General features: G+C 41.4%; 1 protein-coding gene across 4 annotated transcripts in view; it reads right to left on the bottom strand.

Annotated features, from left to right (window-relative positions):
* LOC112393764 (protein FAM13A) overlaps positions 1-9,459 on the bottom strand; it is a 99,855-nt gene extending 90,396 nt beyond the window's left edge. For 3 of the 4 annotated variants that reach the window (XR_003002001.1, XR_003002002.1, XM_024736131.1), the window contains exon 1: positions 9,262-9,457. Coding sequence is in view for 2 of the 4 variants with exons in the window: in XM_024736131.1 (XP_024591899.1) it covers positions 9,262-9,290 (29 nt within the window). In the remaining 2 variants the exon portion in view is untranslated. Of the gene's footprint in view, positions 1-9,261 lie in introns of all 4 variants that reach the window. The other variant, XM_024736132.1, reaches the window with a different exon arrangement.
* Positions 9,460-18,037: the final 8,578 nt, after the last annotated feature.

Genomic DNA, 18,037 nt, shown 5'->3' with positions numbered 1-18,037 from the left:
TTATACCACAGGATGGTGTCAAGGACACTCAGGGACCCCCGGTTTTTTTTTTTTTTTTTTTCGATTCCTCCTTACTTTGTGACCACAGCATTCTTTATCACCTATATTTTGGTCTCTTCAAGTCAAAGAACTATTATTCTTGGAGGGAACTAGGGAGCATCTCATTCTAATTCAATCCCCCTCCCCAGCTAGTTCTAAGCGTGGATGCCCTTCTGATGACCACCTTTCAATCTCTAGGGAGTTGGAGGGGGTGGTGAGGGTGTGCGCTTGTCAGGGAAGGGGAGTTAAGTTTTAAGCAGGGAGGGGTGGGATTGCTTCACCTTCTACCTCTTTTGTATCTTTCCCTACAGTGAGAAGGTCAACAGGAAACTATTACTACCTGTGGACTGGCTGACACAGCCAAGAGCCTTACATTCCACTTTACAGGGGAACCTGGCTGGAGATGTGTTTAGAAGTCACAGGACAGAATCCTCATGCCTGTTACAATATTTGAGTTGTATTAACAGGCCAACTGCTCTCCTTAAAAAAAAAAAAAAAGTTTATCCCTCACCTCCCCACGTGGTCAATCACCAGACTGTGTTGATTTCATCTCAGAAAGAGACAAGTCTTCTGAATCTGATCTTTCCTTTCCATTTCCACTGCCCTAGTCTTTCAGAGGGGCAGTACTCTTTTTCCCTGCCATCCAGAGCAGTTTACCCTTAATACCCCCACCAGATTTATCCCCCTAACCTAAAAGCCTCCCTGCTTCCCCTTTGCCTTTGGGGTAAAATCCAGATGTCTGAACCTGGTACAAGAGTCCTCCCAATCTCCGGGCAGTGAGCCTCTGTCGACCTCTCACTGCACTTTCATAACTCTGTCTGTACGTGCTGTTCCCTCTATCTTAAATGCTTCCACCACCTCTCTCTGCCTGGTAAATACTTCATCTCTCAGCTCAAATGTCATCTAATCTGGGATGCCATCTCCATCACCCTGGAGAGGGGAGTGGCTTCTCCCTCCAGGCTCCCGGACGCTGTTCACAGCCATGAGCCAGTGCTTAGCAAACGACGCCGAAGTTCGGATGCCTGCCTCACCTCCTGGATTTGTCTTTACGTTTGTCCCACCAGCACCTAGCAAGGTACATTCCGGGTGCTCAGTCAGTGGCTGTGTCATCAAGACCATTCTGAGTGCTGACACTACCGTGTGATTACATATTTTAAAAACATATAATTTGTAAAATTAATTTTGCCAGCCGGAAGCATTCTCAGAGAGTTGTATGTTGATTAGTTTATCTTCTTCCCTGCGATTCCAAACTTAATGGAAGTGCAACTGTGCCATGGGTTTTCTCCCACCCTTATTTAGAAAAGAAAATTAATTTTCTCCCACTGCACGGAGGGGGAGCTCTGCCACTGTGTCAGTAATATAAACCCTGTACTTTCTGCAGGGTACAGTGAGCCCAGAAAAGGATTTGTTCAGGCAAGGCAATGTTTGAATACGGCCTTGCCACACACTCTATCTGTTTGTTCTGGCTTGAGAGCAGGAAAAGAAATTTTTTTTTTTCTTCATTGCAAACCCAAAGGTTTGGGTGGAGCTTAAAGAAATTTTTGGTTTAGTCACGAAACTATTTTCAATGCAGCTGGAAGCTCTGATTTGTTTTTGAGATTCTTGTTCAGCAGACTGACGCGTATCATTATTATAGACAGAGCAATACCGCCTTAGGGAGGCAGTAGTTTAGAATGTAAAAACACAATAACTTTCTTTTTGAGGGGGTTGATATTAGTGGATAAGAGAATACTTTTGGAACATTAGCAAGTCAGTTAAAATGCTTTCTAATCTTTAGATACTGAAACAGAAGCAAAAGAACAGGGGGATACGTGCAGAAGGGAAGAAGGAAACAGGAAATTGTGTTTTTACTAAATTCTTTCAATTATTCCCTTTATTATAACATTCTTAATGGCAGGTATATAATTTCCCCAGTCGTTAACTCTGAATGCGGATTTCTTGAGGCAGGCAGAACTGTGCAGAAAGCAATGCGAATTCGCCTGTCACCTTCCAGCCAGTGAACCCTCCCCCTGCCACAGGAGGGCTCTGCACAGAAAGAGGAGTCAAGGACGTGTATCTACACTGCCATGATTTTACACTGGTTTGCAGGAGGACGAGTGACCGGCGAGTGTACAAAGGTTGACGTCCACCCAGGCTTGAGCTCTGTGAGCTTCCAAAACCACGGCCAGTGCTCATTCAGCCCTTTTTTGAGTGTCTACTGCTTATCAGAGCCTATGAGAGGGGCTGGAGATACACAGGCTATTAAGATATGGGCTCCACCTTCCCAGAATTTATAGGCCAGCCGAGAAACAGAAACTTGACATCTGACCATTATCATAAGAAAAGGGATCCAGAGCTACCACGTACTGAGAGCTCTCCCTAATAAGCCAGGCTTTGGGCTGAGAGCTTCATGTACACTATCTCACTCAATCCTCAGTGACATCTTTGGAGGAAGGTATTACTCACCAGCTTTTTCAAAGAAGAAAAGTAAGTTTTAGAAAGGTTAAGCAACTGGTGGAAGGTCACGGAGCCAGGTGGGGCTGAGATTCACATCCCGAATCTCGGGTCTGTGGAAGCCAGAGCTCCAGACCTTGAAGTCAGAAGCTCGGTGCAGACCCACAAGTTAGGGGAGCTTAGGGGACGTAAGTGACACTGGGAGTGAATTGTGCGGGTCACACTGGAAAAAGATAATGGACAGGAGAAAAGTTCTCCAACAAAGGCCGAGGATGTGTGAAGGCGTGAGGAAGCACTGCAGGGCTGTGCCAGGCGGCGGCACTAGAGGAACTGAGAAAGACTCAGAGACAGACACGCACGCACGCACGCAGAGGCAGGCACTTGAGTTTTCACCAAGTCAAGGAGTTGAAAATGAAGGAGAGTCCCTTACAAAAACACAGCAGAGTTTATCAATGGTCTCCTCTGGCTGGCTTTTGGTTCCTAATTTTAGTTTCAGGGGCTATTTTAACCTAGACAGCGAAGTTACATTCCTTCCCATCGTCATTTTGCTGACAGCAAAACTACTGAGGTATCATCTTAAGGTTTTCCTGAACCCTACCTAACTTTTTCTAGTGTTTTGGTTCCATTCAATGTGATCTGAGAAAAGCAGTTCAGTTCTTCATTTTTATTTCTAGGAAGTTCAAGCGTTCTGATTTTTATTCTTAATATTTGATGAGAAGATGCCATGTTTTCCTGACCCCAAACCTTAAAAGGTTTTCATAGAATGTATCCTGTGTCCCTTCCCTCCCCCCTCACCCAGTATTTTTATTTCTTTTACTGGGGTCACTTACTTTAAAAAATCAACTTCTAGGGCTTCCTACTATTTCTTTTTACTACACGCGTCCCCACTATTTCCCATCAATATATCTTTTTTATGCAAGAAATAAAATCCGTTTCCACATCTGGCTTCTTGATGATCTGTTATAATGTAGTATCTAGAAAAGGCGAGTCTATAGAGACAGAAAGTAGATTCGTGGTTGCCTAGAGCTGGGATAGGGGGCTCGAGGGTGGCTTTGGTCAGTCTGGGCTGCTATAACAAGATACCACAGGTCGTTTGGGCTGCTATATCAAGATACCACAGGTTGGGTGGCTTCAACAACAGAAACATTTACTTCTCACGGTTCCAAAGATTGGAAGTCTGAGATCAGGGTGCCAGCGTGGCAGGTTCTGGTGAGAGCTCTCCCTGGCTTGCAGATTTCCACCTTCTTGCTGTACCTCCATGGATGGGGGTGGGTGGGGAGATTGTGCTCTGGTCCTTTCATCTCCTTGTAAGGGCACCAATCCTATCTTGGGAGCTCCACCTCTACGGCCTCATCCAAATCTACTTACCTCCCAAAGGTCCCACCTCCAAATACCATGACACTGGGGATTAAAGCTTCAGCATATGAATTTTGAGGGGCACAAACATTCAGCCCACAGTAGGGATTGAGAGCTAAAGAGCACAGGGCTTCTTTTTGGGTGACAGAAATATTCTAAAATTGACTGTCAGTGACGGTTGCAAAACCTTGTGAATATACTAATAACCATTGAATTGTATACTTTAAGTAGGTGAAGTGCACGGTACGTAAATTATATCGATAAAGCTATTACTGAAAAAGTTATTTCTGGTTCTTGTTAAGGGAAGAATAAATCGTGCTTTTAAAAGGTTTCATATAGTACAAACTATTTTTTGCCAGTTCATTCTATCATCACATAAATATATAAGTATTACAAGAAAAACAGGGTAAAAAGTTTTGAGAGTTTCAAGGAATTTGATTCTATGGTATTTGCAGTGGCCCTTCCCACAAATCATGCTTTAGGTCGCTTCCTACTACTCATCCAATACAATGCAACGGCAGAGCGTCACCTTAAGTGTAAAGCACTCTCGCTTCAAGGAACTGAAAGATAATGCAAGTGTAAGAGTAACAAAATCAGAAGGAAAGCAACATGCGACAGCATTCACAAAGAACTATAATATTCTTTAACTACAAAATTTCTCCTCTAAGTAAGTGTAGTAGGTATTGTCATCCCATTTTATAGGTGAGGAAAATGACCTGCCCAAATTCACATGGCTAATTAGCTGTCAGCGTCTGGATATGTTTCTTGACGGCAAGTTTATTATCTTTCCATCGCCTTCCCCACTGTTTAGTGCTGACTCTCTAACGCCTCTCCTTCTTTCAGTGGCTTAGACAGGGTGATCTCTGTAAAATTTAAGAATATCCTTAGGTAAGGTATGAAGGTATCCTTAACTAAGGTATGAACCTTAGTTCATACTACCTTCTTTATCCGGAGTAATTAGCAAATATTGAAACTCTAGAGGTACTGCAACCACCACATGAGAGTAGAGCCCACAGAGGTCTGTCTTGTTCTCAATGATTCTCGTTACTTCCAAATACAGACCACACTGGTGGTGAGTCTAAGTTCAGATATTCAACCCCAGAAGGGTTAACCCAGACTTGAGGCGAGGCAGCTTTTAACTCCCTTTTAGACTGTGTTTGTGGAGGTGGGGGGCAGGGAGTGCTATCAAAGTGCCAACAAGTTCGGAATAACGCGGGTTTAAGAGATAAATTAACTGAAGGAGTCACCACCACAAGCAGTAGAGGGCTCTCTAACATCACCCAGAAGACTCACAAGCAGGACCATCATTGCCTGGGTTGTTCCCTGGTTAAATCCCACATCATCCCCATGTTCCCAGTGTTTACTTGTTTGCTAAAGGACATTCTAAAAACCAGTGCTTAGAAAGACCAGATGAATTCTGCTGATAAGAAGATTCAGTGAAATTTTCCCATGCTGGATCACTAATACATGTTAACTAATCCTGTTGCTACAAACCTTCTTAAAGAGCCATTGCAATTGAGAAGTATGGTGTGTTTCACCATCATAAAATGAATATTCAATAATGTATGTCGAATATTGTAATTTTCTAGGTAGAGTAATGAAAAAGAGAGTTACACTGACATTGTTAATCTCAGTTTCCCACTTTGATAAATAAACCACGGGAAAAAAGGGATGCTAGACATGTGAAAACAGATGTCAATGCATTAAAACCAAAGGAATCTAGATTAATCACTAGCGCTCTTAACGTCATCCTCCATCATTAGTCTTTGTGGATAGAAGATGAGTTAGTGATTCTTTGAAAGTTATTCTAGCAAATCAAAATCCTGCTGTGAAGCTGAGAGTTTTGTCATAGACATAAGAGTGAGTGAAGACTTTGTTTCTTAGCCTACCGAAGTCTTTCTATACATAAAATGGAGATCCTTACCTACAGATCCATAATCTCTAAGGAAAAAAAAGCCAATGGAATATGAATCGTGCAAAGAGTCTGAGGTCTAAGTAAAGCCTAGAGTCTGATAAAACATACTATCTCTTTAGTGACACAGGGTAAATTTAAGACCTGAGAAAAAAACGTTTATTCCAATTCTTAATAGAGTTTCTCTACTTATTTATGATATTATTTTATTTCTTTGGAAGAACTTTTTCAGTTGGCAAGAATATCCATATAATGCTATACAGTGCAAATATTTTAGTATTTCTAAAAGTAATTGGGATAATTTAACCATCTCAAAAGACATATAGGATCCATCGTTAATTTAAGCCATTTGAAGTCAACTTTAAGAACTGAGTCCTTCACTCTATAGAGGGTCACATTTTCAATATTCAGCCTCTGCAGTTTTTCTACAGATCATGAGTTTCTGCATAGTTACTCCCACCCTGGAAAGTCTGCAAATGATATTAAGTTGTAAACAGATAGCAAAATACATTAAAGCGAACCCAGGTACTTATTTCCTTCTTAGCCTTCGACCTCATCTGTTAGTCTCATCTTAGTTACAGATAAGCAGTAACAGATTTATCTTCTACATACTTTCACAACATGCTAAGAAAGGCTAAAAAGTCACTCATGGGAATTATAAGCTAAGTAGACGCTGAGATGCAAACGTGCCATCTAACAAGACCATATGCTTATATGAAGTTACGTAGGGTGATATTATCCACGCAGGTGCATCTCTATTATTATGCTAATTGTACTCTCCATTACTGGATTCACCACAGTAATGTAATTGTCACTGTCTGGTAACGTGTCTGCACCCTCACTAGCATGTGACCTCTCTGAAGCAGAGTTGTGTCTTAATTTACTGGCAGTACAGGGTAGTGTTCGGTCATAAAGAAAATATTAGAAAACCCTGTAAGTATGTTTTGTTCTAATAGGTAACACCGACCGTCTAGTAAATGAAAGCATCAATTATGACAGAGACACCTCACGTAAGGTCCTGATATTAAATATGTTATTTGGGGATGTTGAATAGTATAGTGTTTGCATCTTACATCCTAACACCTGCTGTCAATGGCTTTATACAAGCTATACTCATTAACCGGAGTTTAGATCAGTGTTTCTCTGCGTGGACCATTTGTACCAGATTTGCTTTCAGGAAGCTTGGTAAAATGTTGATACTTTCCCTGTCACACCCAGATTCAGATTCAGTAAGTCTAGGGAAGGAAGGCAGCAGGAAGAAGCTGATTTTTAAAAATAAGGTCCCTAGGTAATTCTCATGCACCTAATGAATGAGAGGCATTGGCCTCTCTGCTCAATACAAACATGAGTGAGCGTGAGTTTCTCTAACTGGTATTTAAAGCTATTCTTTCCCTCACCCTCTTTTAATTCAGTTTCTAGCCCCCCGGTGCTCTTAAAGAGAATGGAGCAAAGCGTTCATCCCGTCAGCCGGCATGCGCACCAAGAGGCTCTGCGACTTTCCTGTTCCGGGCGGGATAACAGTGCGGGCAGTTGGCAACAGTCATCTTTACTAGAGGGTCACAGAAATCCTTGGCCACAAATGCTGAATTGGGCTCGGAAGAAGCAATCATACATAGGAACAGGAAAGTGTTCTGCGTGAGCACTTAAATTCACAAGAGATCCATAACGAAGTGAACAACACAAACCTACCGGTTCCTTGCCTTCAAGAGGTACATAATCACAGGCAAGCACAGGCTGGAAGTTAAGCATTGCAGGGTAATCCATCAAATTAAGCTCTCAGAAACAGGGAGACAGTGAATGCACTGATCAGCAGTCTTGAATGCAAATTCAAATTATTCCTCTTACGTAGGTTTATTAGTAAGGACTAACAGAGCAAAATAATTTTGGAGGAAATTACGCTGATTCTATTTTAGCTTTCATCAACTTAACTCTCTAAACAATATTTTCGCTGAATAAAGATCTGTTTGCTTCTTAACAGTGATTATATCAGAGAGCAGCTTATTACAGAGTTCAGTAATAGCCAATATGCTTATCTAGAAAGGACTTGCTTAAGACACTTAAGAACCGACACCATTATAAGATAAAACAAGGTCCCAACTTTGAAGTTGGAAACCAAATGAAGACTCCGAAAAGTGTACATTAGTTTTTAGTCCCTCGCAAGTTTCAAGCATGTGGACATTTCCACTGAATTAACAGAGACAAATTTCAGATCTATCCATAAATCACTCTGTGCTCCCTTGGGTTGGGTTATCAATTTTAGAAAAGGAATTCTAGGGACACCCCCATCAAGTTCCCATTACAATGCACTTGTCCTTACAGTGAAAGGAAAACAACTACACCGTTTTATCTCACAGGGTACATCTGCAGGAACCGTTTTCCAAACGAACCCTCGATTTCTGTATACCTTATTTTCACGTTAAAACATGAACATCCAGTAAAATACTGGTGGCATGGTTTTTCAAAATAAAATTCATTTTTTTGTCTAGGTTTTCTTCAATCTTATAGATAAACCACATTCACCATTTGACTTTTAAAATCACTTCCACTAACAGTTTTCTTAAAGGAAGCATTTACATGGAATCAAATGTCACTGCATGTAGAGCAGGTGCAGCTGAAACAGGATAATATGATTGGCAAAAGTAATTCTAAAAATCCTAAAACACGACCCTAGGAAACTCAGACTTCCTTCAAGCCTCGGTTTTCCTGCTGTGAAACTGGAGGGCTGGACTCCATCACCACGGAGGTGACTTCCAGCTTCAACATTCCGGGATACCTTACTCACATATTAGTTCACCAGCAGTGTTCCTTTTAACAAGCCCTTTGTTTAAATTTACCTTTTTCTGCATTGGTATAATAACTCTTCCACCTCGCCCTCCGCAATCCATATTACAATCATTAATGAACAGAACAGCGCCTTGTGCTTAATCATTCTTACAGAGCAGTTTTTTTTGTTTAAAGATGTCACCTGTGTAATAAACCTATCTAGAATTGTTCATGGGGAAATAATAACCTTACCGTTTATGTCCATGTATTATAAAGTACTTATTGATAGAAAATCCTTGCCTAGATCTGAACTCCAGCAGACAGGGCTCCTAAGATGCATTTTTAAAAGGTCTTTAGCCTGTCGACATCCTTCAAAATGAGCTTAGAGCTCACCGCAGCTTCACAACATTGCTAACAAGCTGACTCAGTTTTATTTTAAACCTGCTCGATATATTCTTCACTTTCTGTTTTTCTTCAGCTGTCAAAGCTGTTTTCTTATATTTATTTTCATTCGAGGAAGGCAACAACTGAACAGACTGATCAAGTGAAGAAGATGACATGCTGGGCGTAAGTGTCAGCAAAAGAAGCGATCAAATAGCTACATTTCTCTGTCTTGGGGAAGCACACTGCGTCCAAGGAACTCTACACAGTTTGCAGCATACTACTGAAAAATGCCAAGGACTGGCAAAGTTACACGGCTTTGGAACATTCAGAAAATACAGAAGAGAAGAACGAAACCAAATAGGAAAGCATACTACCTTTGCAGGGGCATGATTTCACAAGCCATCCTTGTCTGGAAATTTGCAAGGGACCCTCACAACTGTCTCTTCCGCGCCCAGCAGGGCGTCTGTATGGGGGGGGCCAGGCTGCAGCGGCTGAGCTGGGCTGGGGGCGTGAGGCTGCGGCTCACCGCTGGAGAAGCAACTTGCCCTGCAGTCAGCCAGCGTCCTGCTGTTCTCAGCCTCCAAACTTCTCCGAGCGGAGCTACAGTGCTATTCGATCGCTGCCTCTCCACATTTCCACCGCAGTCCACTCTGACCTTTGTTCCAGGGAAGCAGCTGAAGCAGCCAGCCAATCAGAGGACCAGCTGCTGCAGGGCTTAAAGGCGCTGCTGCTTTTGCTGCTGCTGCAGCTCCTCGCGGGCTTGCCTAATTCTGGTAACTCGAAACTCTCCTCTGAGCCCTTCCACAGACGGGCTTGTCCGTCTGGGGAAAGCAACCAATAACAGCAGCAAGAGCAAAGGGTCCCTTAACTTCTCAACGTCACAGAGACTGCCAGCAAGGAAATCCATTTGTCAAGGAAAGACACTGCCTCCGAAACGAAAGGTTTCCGTGACAGAAGGCATGAGCTATATGCTCAGTCTCCTTTCTTCCTTAAAAAAAAAAAAAAAAATCAAACCACTAGCACTGGAAGGCGTGACACTTTTCTAGAAGGCACACAGGCATTCTTCTAGACTCCCGCCCTACCCATATTTATTTCCTGCTGATGTCTGTTTACATTGCGGTGGTTACTAGTCACTGGTGACATCTCCCAAGGCACATAGCTCTCGTTTCTGGGGAGAACACACGTCCTAAGACTGCCCACTGTCTCAAGGGATCAAAACGGCTATTCCCACGGAAGTATTTCAACTGATTATTTCTGTTTATCCTTAGAAAAGTGAATGTGTTTATTTAAAGAGTCATTTTCCTCTAAGAACATCACCAGCATTTTTTTTGGTTGGTTGGTTATTTATCTATCTTTTTTTTTTTTGACAGGTAACACCAAATCAATTTCTCATAAGGTCTGCTAAATGCCTGTTAATTATCCAGCTCTCCCTTAGTTTCCTCTTCAGTGTGGAATACTAAAGTGTTATTTTAGGAACATAATTGCTCATTCAGAGGTTTCAAACGTTGCAACAACAATAGTAAAAATATATTTTAATAAGATTTCTTTCATATCATAGGATTTGCCGAGAGTTACAACAAAGCCCAGAGCACAGCTTTTAGTAGAAGAAAAGGCAGAAAGCTAGAGTCCATCCCGTTCAGAAACAGAGGGGGCTGGTACCACCAAAAAAGTATCCTTCTCCCCTGTATTTTTTCCCAGATTTCTTACAGATCACTCATAATTCTGAACTTAGAACACAAAAAGTCCTTTTGTAAGCGTCTGCTCTCCTTTGCTATACCTGCTAATAAAAATATTTCACTGTCTGACTAAATCCTCTATCATATTTATGAAAATGGATTAGTCATCCTGAAACTTATATTCAGACATTATGATAGAATATCAGTAACTAAAATCAGCCTTTTAAAACAATGGAGGTTAAGTCCAGAACTTACTTTAATTGAAGTCGTCAATATCTTCTTTTGTTTTGATTCTAGATTTAGAAATACTACTTGGATTCTCCAGCAACAGTAACTTAATTCTATATATTTGCTTAAGTTTTTTATCTTTCAAAAATGCAACTTTACATCTTGCTTAACACTTCAATTAACTTCTTGAGTTAGGAAATCACTGTTATATATCATAATATCTATTTTATTGATGAGTAAACTTGGTACTAGAAAATTAAGTACTTTGTTCAAATTCACATGGAAAGTCAGTGGCAGAAGAGAAATTGGATTCAGAATTTCTCAGGTCTGCTTCCGAACTCTGCTATATAGCTTAGTGCTTACTCTATTCTACATGAGTTTTTAAAATATTTCACAAGTATTTTTAGAAATAGTTAAAATTCAAATGACAGAAATAATATTTTGTCTTTTCTAATTTTATGAACACATCAAAAATACATGGCTAAAATAGACATATGAGTTCAACAATAAGGGACCCAGCATTTCAGACATACGTTAAACCAAACTATAATTTACATTCAATACATACTAGAGGTAAAATACTGATGAACAGGGGCATTCAAATTTAAAATCTGATTCCACATATATTTCCTGATAATTTAAGTCTTGCCATCAACATCCCTCTATCATGCCATATTAGTAGTTAGATGTCAGTGGTCATTTCTGAAAATCGTCTAACGCTAGAACTCAGTAATTAGCTGCCTTTTCAAGTCTCTATTATTTATTTATAACAATTCCTCCTTTTTCTGGTTTTTGGTCGACTTGGGGGGCATGACTTGATGATCATTTTGGAATTTGTACCTGGACCGCAGCTCCTCCTTTCAACTACAGCCCCTGCCAGAGTCCTCGGTCACTGGAATAGCTTTATTACTCTACGTCCCACATCCTCACGTCAGCTCTTCACCGCCAGGCAGCAAAGCACCACTCCCTGAACCCTGCTGGGTCCAGCTTCTCAGACTCTGATCCCCTGCCTGCATTCCCTCCGCACGAGCCCCCGGATGTGCATCCCTCATAACCGCCCTGCCCCTGCCTCCCCCATTCCCCCTCCTCAGCTACTCGGCTCCGACCGTCCCCGTCTGCAGAGGACAACCTGCACCCAGACCGAAATGTGCAACTTTAAAAAAGGCGCATTCCTGGCTTTCCTCAGCATTCAGTTATTTCTCAAAACAGGTTCACTAACACCCTCTGCTTCTTCACCCTGCATGCATCCTGCCAGCTGCATGCCCTACTGCCAGGCTGCTAAGACACTGCGAAAGGAAGTCACAGAACCCTGGCGACTGGGGAGATTAAAAGTTCCTGTTATTTAATCTTGGCCTGAACCTCAGGACTCTGGGGGCAAACTCTGTAGCTGTCTTTGACTGACTTTTGACCACTTTCCCACAGAAACTATTGCTGACCTTCTCCAATGGCACAAATCTGAATCTCTCTCGGTCACTAATTACCTTGCCTCCTACATTTACTAAGAAAGTCCAGATCGTCAGATATGAGTGAGTGCCTTTGATCGTCTTTGCATTAGGGGTTGAAGTACCACCACCGCCCCCGGCCCCCTCCAAACACACACACACCTTGCCTCCTCCTTTTTGACTTCTTCCTAGGCTAGGGGAACATGTCCCCACTCATAGGACTCAAATTTCTTACCCATGTATTGGATCTCATCATTTTATCTTTCCTCAGGAAGAAGCCTCATCTCTCCTCCATCTTAAATCTGTCCCCCTTCCGACAGGCACCCGAATAAGCGCCCCCCAGCCTTGAAAACAGTCCTACGCTCCGGTGACGCAGCGCCATTTCCCTCCCCTTCCCCCTGACAGGCTCCCCAAAGCCCACCTCTGCTGCTCCCACTGCCTCAGAAATTACTCCTCCACCCCATGCCAACGGACTTCAGACTCCACCACGTTTCTGAAACTGCTTTTAAGGCCACCAATGCTCTTTTGGTCACTAAATCTAAACGCTTTGTCTTAGATGCCGTTCTACTCTCAACTTTGCAGAAACACCCACCTTCAGTTTTCCGCAAGTCTTTGGCTCTCTGTGAACTTTCCTGGGAATTCTCCAAGTGTCCCCAGTCACTCCATCCTCCTTTTATTTCATCTGTCTTTCCTCCTGTCTTACGCCCTTCCTGCCTCACCTTCCAGCCCCACATCTTTCAATACAGGCATTCTATTAGGGCTTAATAAACTGCGCTCTGGAATTACGCTCCTAGGGATTGGTTTCTGACTCTGCCACAGACAGGCAGCGTAAGCTTGGGTGAGCTGTTTAAAAGCTCTGAAATGGCTCTGAGGAATAAATGAAATCATGCATGGAAAACACATAGGATAGTTCCTGGCAAGTAAGTGCTCAATAATTATGAGTATTATCGCCCTAATCAACACTTTCAAAGCCTCATATTATCTGATTCTTAAAATTCTCCTCCTCTCCTGGCCCCTCTTGTTAATGATGTTATTGTTCTCTTTATGAATCAGATTCAAAGCATGAGTCATCTTTACTCTTCCCTTTCCTCTCCTTAACCAAATCTGTTGATTGTCCTGTCATGTCTCTTTAATCAGTAGGCCTTGGTCATCTGCAGTATCATGATAACCTTGAAAACGATCTTTCTGCCTCTATTCACTCCACCCCCAGTGAACACATTTCACTGTGAGAGTGAGTTTTCTGCTGTGGTTGGGATCTGGTCACTCACTCCTTTTCTCAAAAGCTTCCGTAGCTCTCAGCTACCTCTTAAACGAACCCCAGTGTCCCTCTCCAGTTCAGCCGCTTATACCTCCCCTAAGGAAGCCACTCCAGAGGTACCTGGACACTTCTTTCAAACCTGCTCTGAACTTTGCGACCCCAGACATTTACCTTTTGTCTGGAGTATCTTCTCATCCCATTTTCTCCTGGCAAAATTCTATGCATACTCGGGCTTAGGCCAGATGGAACAAATCTCTTGGCCCTTTTAACTCAGATGGCCCCTCGCAGCTCTTAGGGTATTTATCCTTTCTTCCCAGCACACTATTTTATTATTATTGGAATCTAAATATTATCTCCCTATTAGAATGTAAGTTCTCCAGGACAAGAACTGTATTTTTCCTGCAGCCATTACACAGAACAGACCCTCAATAAGTGCTGACTGAATGAATTGATACATCAATCACCCTTTACCGGAGACTGAAGCATAGTTCCTTTAATTAGATTTTAACTTATCAAGCAATACTTCTACCCACTTTTTAATATTTCCCATTGCAGGCCTACACTAACGATAAAGTAGACACCTCTTGGAGTTTCAAATGAAGGATGATGATAACCGACAGCTGACTAGAGAAATAAACTATTGGGGTTATACGTTGATGTGCAACCACGGAGACGCAAAAAGTAAGATTCTATCCAAAAGCTTCAAAATCTTTTAAGCATTTTACATTATCCAATTTCTCCCAGTTTATTTCCTTTTCTGCACTTCAGCTGGCTTGCAGACTTCTGATTTTCTTACGTAACTTCTTCAGCGGATTCCAAGTGTTTGGCTATATGAGTTAACACTTGTGCTATCAAGAGCAACGACTGCTCCAAAAATGATGTGGCTTCATTTCAACATCAATTTGAAGCAACCACAGAACCAAGAACACTTCTTGGCCACATTAACTTGTTTTCATATATTGTTTTAACATCAGATCGATTTGTTTCCTAAGAAAAAGTATGCTGCAATAATTTCTTTCTTACAAGTTTGGTAAGAAGGTGCTTCTCAGGCAAGGTTTCTTCCTCATATTTTTTATCAATCTTTATAAATTGCACTAAGAAACAAAACCTTCCACAAGATGCTCGCGTAGCATCCATCAATGGTGAGGAATAAATCTGACAGGATTTTCATAACCACAAAGCCAGGATTTTCAGGGCACATATAATTTAGATATCCTGGTACGGCTGCAAAGGATCCTGACTAAACTTGCTCTCTGGCGATCTGGGTTAGAACACTAACGAATTTCAGGGCTCATCAGGGGACATCACTGACAGCAGCAAATGTCAAAAATAAAAGAGTCGGGGTGGGGGGGCTTCCCTGGTGGCGCAGTGGTTGAGAGTTCGCCTGCCATTGCAGGGGACGCGGGTTCGTGCCCCGGTCCGGGAGGATCCCACATGCCGCGCCTGTGCTCCGCAACGGGAGAGGCCGCAGCGGTGAGAGGCCCAGGTACCGCCAAAAAAAAAAAAAAAAAAAAAAGAGTCTGGGGGAGAAGGAACTGAAAGGGTGGTATATGTAATGCAACCAGCACTTATTGAGAAGTTATGCTGTGTTCATTTTCATAGATGTGGAAATGAAGAACTTGAGCACGCAGCTAATAAGTGGATGACATGAAGCCAGTATCCGAATGCCACAGCATTTCCACCATACGAAAGCTTTTAAAGATGATAAAGTATTATACTCACCCATCAGTAACACACATTATCAACTGGCTACAGGAAATAAAGAATCCTTTCTTTTGGTCTGAGTTTTACATTTTGATGAGTGCATATATATTAAATAAGGTCTATACAGTCTAATAATGGCTGTCTGAACCAAAGACATACAGTGGACCAGAACAAACCTCTTTTGCTACCTGAGCCAACAGTCAGAGAGTGTGTGTGTGTTGTGTGTAGTGTGTGTGCTGTGTAACGGTAGAAGCCAGCTGTAGTTGCAGCGGGGGAAGAAGTGGTTGCCATGGGGTGTTGAAGGAAAGAGGAAGAAATAGAAAAGATGGAAAATCAAGTTTTCAATTGTATTCTTAATTGTATTCCTCTAAGAACATATGGAACTGACAGGTAGGCCATCAGTTGTTTTTATGTAAAAAAAACCCCACAAACCTACAGTATTTCTTAACTCAAAGAATTATTATAAAACCTCATTAAAGATTTATTTTACAAAGCAAAACAGTGACATTTAAAACAGGTTCATGCTAATAGGAATACGGAATTTCTAGTTCGGTAAACTATTTTTCTTCAGTCACAGCAGAAATACAGATGCTTGCTTTACTTAAGGCCCAAATAAAAGTAACTAATAATAAAACCAACATAATTAACATCCTTCCTCACTTATTTATTAGACTTATTTCGTGTATATTAGAAGACTACTGGAAAAAATCCCATGGGGATAGAAATTATATAACTGTTTTTCCAAAGACACACCTCTTTAATTCTAATGATGGATCTTGCTTTTAAAACGGTGTATGCGGTTATTTCATTAACACGTATCTGATTGGCCTTGGTGGAGCCTACAGTGGCACACAGGGTTCACTTACTCGGGTTCTAAAATCCTGCAGAGCCGCCGTCGGGGGCAGAGAAGAAGGTGGCAAACAGTGAGGCAAGGCTGAAAGTCCTCCAGAGCTGGAGAGGCACTACTCAGTGTTCCCCTTTCCACCCCACCGACTCCTCGATTTCACTAACTGATCCCAGTGTTCCCAATATGAGTCAAAACCTTCGCCAGAAACACTGAGTAATGATTTCAAATCAAAAGGCAAGTAATTACAGTACATACTCACGGGGGATATGGCCAATACTTTATAAAAATTGTAAATGGAGTGTGATCATTAAAACTGTATAAAAATTAATAAAGAAGACAATTAGCTGTAATTTATGGCACATAAATACAGTTATATAGAAATTCATACAGAAGCTCTATTTTTTTTCTTAAAAAAGTGAATTTCTTCTAACAACAGAGGGACTGCAAGTTCTTCATAAAAAATGGTTAAAAATAAATTCTTTGAAACAACTTACATAATTGTTCTCCAACTTTCTGGGACAGTGAAAAATCCACATTTTTGCCAGATGGAATCTCAGTTAGTGATCACTGCCAATAAATAAATGCTTGAGCACATTTTCCTGGAATGGGACTCCCTGGGCATGACTTTCTCCAAATCTCCCTCAGGAGCCCAGATAATAGTGTTTCTGTTCTCACAAAATAAGTCATGTCCCACACAACAGCTGCTACCACACCTGAGATCAGCTGCCTTAGACTGTCCCAGTGACCTTTCACCCTGTTAAATGGTATTTCCTGGCAGGGGAGAAGCAGGCTTCAGCGGGGCTTCCTTAGAGAAATGTCAAAACGGGTTAGTGTGAGATGGTAACCGATTGGTAATCACAGCTGACTCTGCATCCCGCAAACATAAAATAAACTCTTCAAATTTCTGAGATACGAAATACTTAGCATGAGCACAAAATCTCTCAATGGCAATACACTGGCTGATAAAATTAATTTACTTTCAAGTGGCATGCTTTGCTTTCAAGCAACTCGATAAATGAATAAGTGGAAATATATTAAGAAGGAAAGTTAAAGGAAAGTGATCATTTGTATCACCAAAAACAGGTCACATTAAAAAAATCACACAAATAAAACAAACAGATTAATATAACAAAACAGAAACAGACTCACAGACATAGAGAACAAATCAGTGGTTACCTGTGGGGAGAGGGAAGGGGGAAGGACATGATAGGGGTAGGGGATTAAGAGGTATAAACTGCTATGTATAAAATAAGCTATAAGGATATATTATTATACAGCATAGGGAATATAGTCACTATTTTACAATAACTTTAAATGGAGTATAATCTATAAAAATTTTGAATTGCTATGTTGTACACCTGAACTATATAGCCCTGTAAATCAACTATAGTTCAATAAAAAAATAAAATTAAAAAAATCAAGAGTAATGGTGCCTTAAAGTGTCAACACCTCTAGAGCATTTAAAATGATTTGATTTAAAAAACCATTTTAGGGCTTCCCTGGTGGCGCAGTGGTCAAGAGTCTGCCTGCCGATGCAGGGGACACAGGTTCATGCCCCGGTCCGGGAAGATCCCACATGCCGTGGAGCGGCTGGGCCCGTGAGCCATGGCCGCTGAGCCTGCGCGTCCGGAGCCTGTGCTCCACAACGGGAGAGGCCACAACAGTGACAGGCCCGCGTACCACAAAAAAATTAAAAAAATAAAAAACCATTTTAAATTCAATGTTTCAGAGAATTGGACCCACTGCATTAAATAACTGCATATGTGTTACATCTTCTTTCTGTAGTGCAATTCATGTGTAGATATTAGAATTCATAAATGAATCCGAAAACTTTTTCCTCATTGAATTTTAGTGAGGAGATATACAAATTGGACAAAGAAATTTCAAATAAATTAGGAAATAAACTAGACTTATAAATAAATTAATACGTAATGCTAATAAAAGCAATGGTCCCCTCCAAATAGGCAACGCAGTTCATTCATTATTTAAATAGGT

The sequence above is a fragment of the Neophocaena asiaeorientalis genome, unplaced genomic scaffold (assembly GCF_003031525.2).
Source record: "Neophocaena asiaeorientalis asiaeorientalis breed wild unplaced genomic scaffold, Neophocaena_asiaeorientalis_V1.1 scaffold7, whole genome shotgun sequence".
Lineage (NCBI taxonomy): Eukaryota > Metazoa > Chordata > Mammalia > Artiodactyla > Phocoenidae > Neophocaena > Neophocaena asiaeorientalis.
The sequence above is the reverse complement of the archived record's forward strand: the minus strand, read 5'-3'. Positions and strand labels throughout refer to the sequence as shown.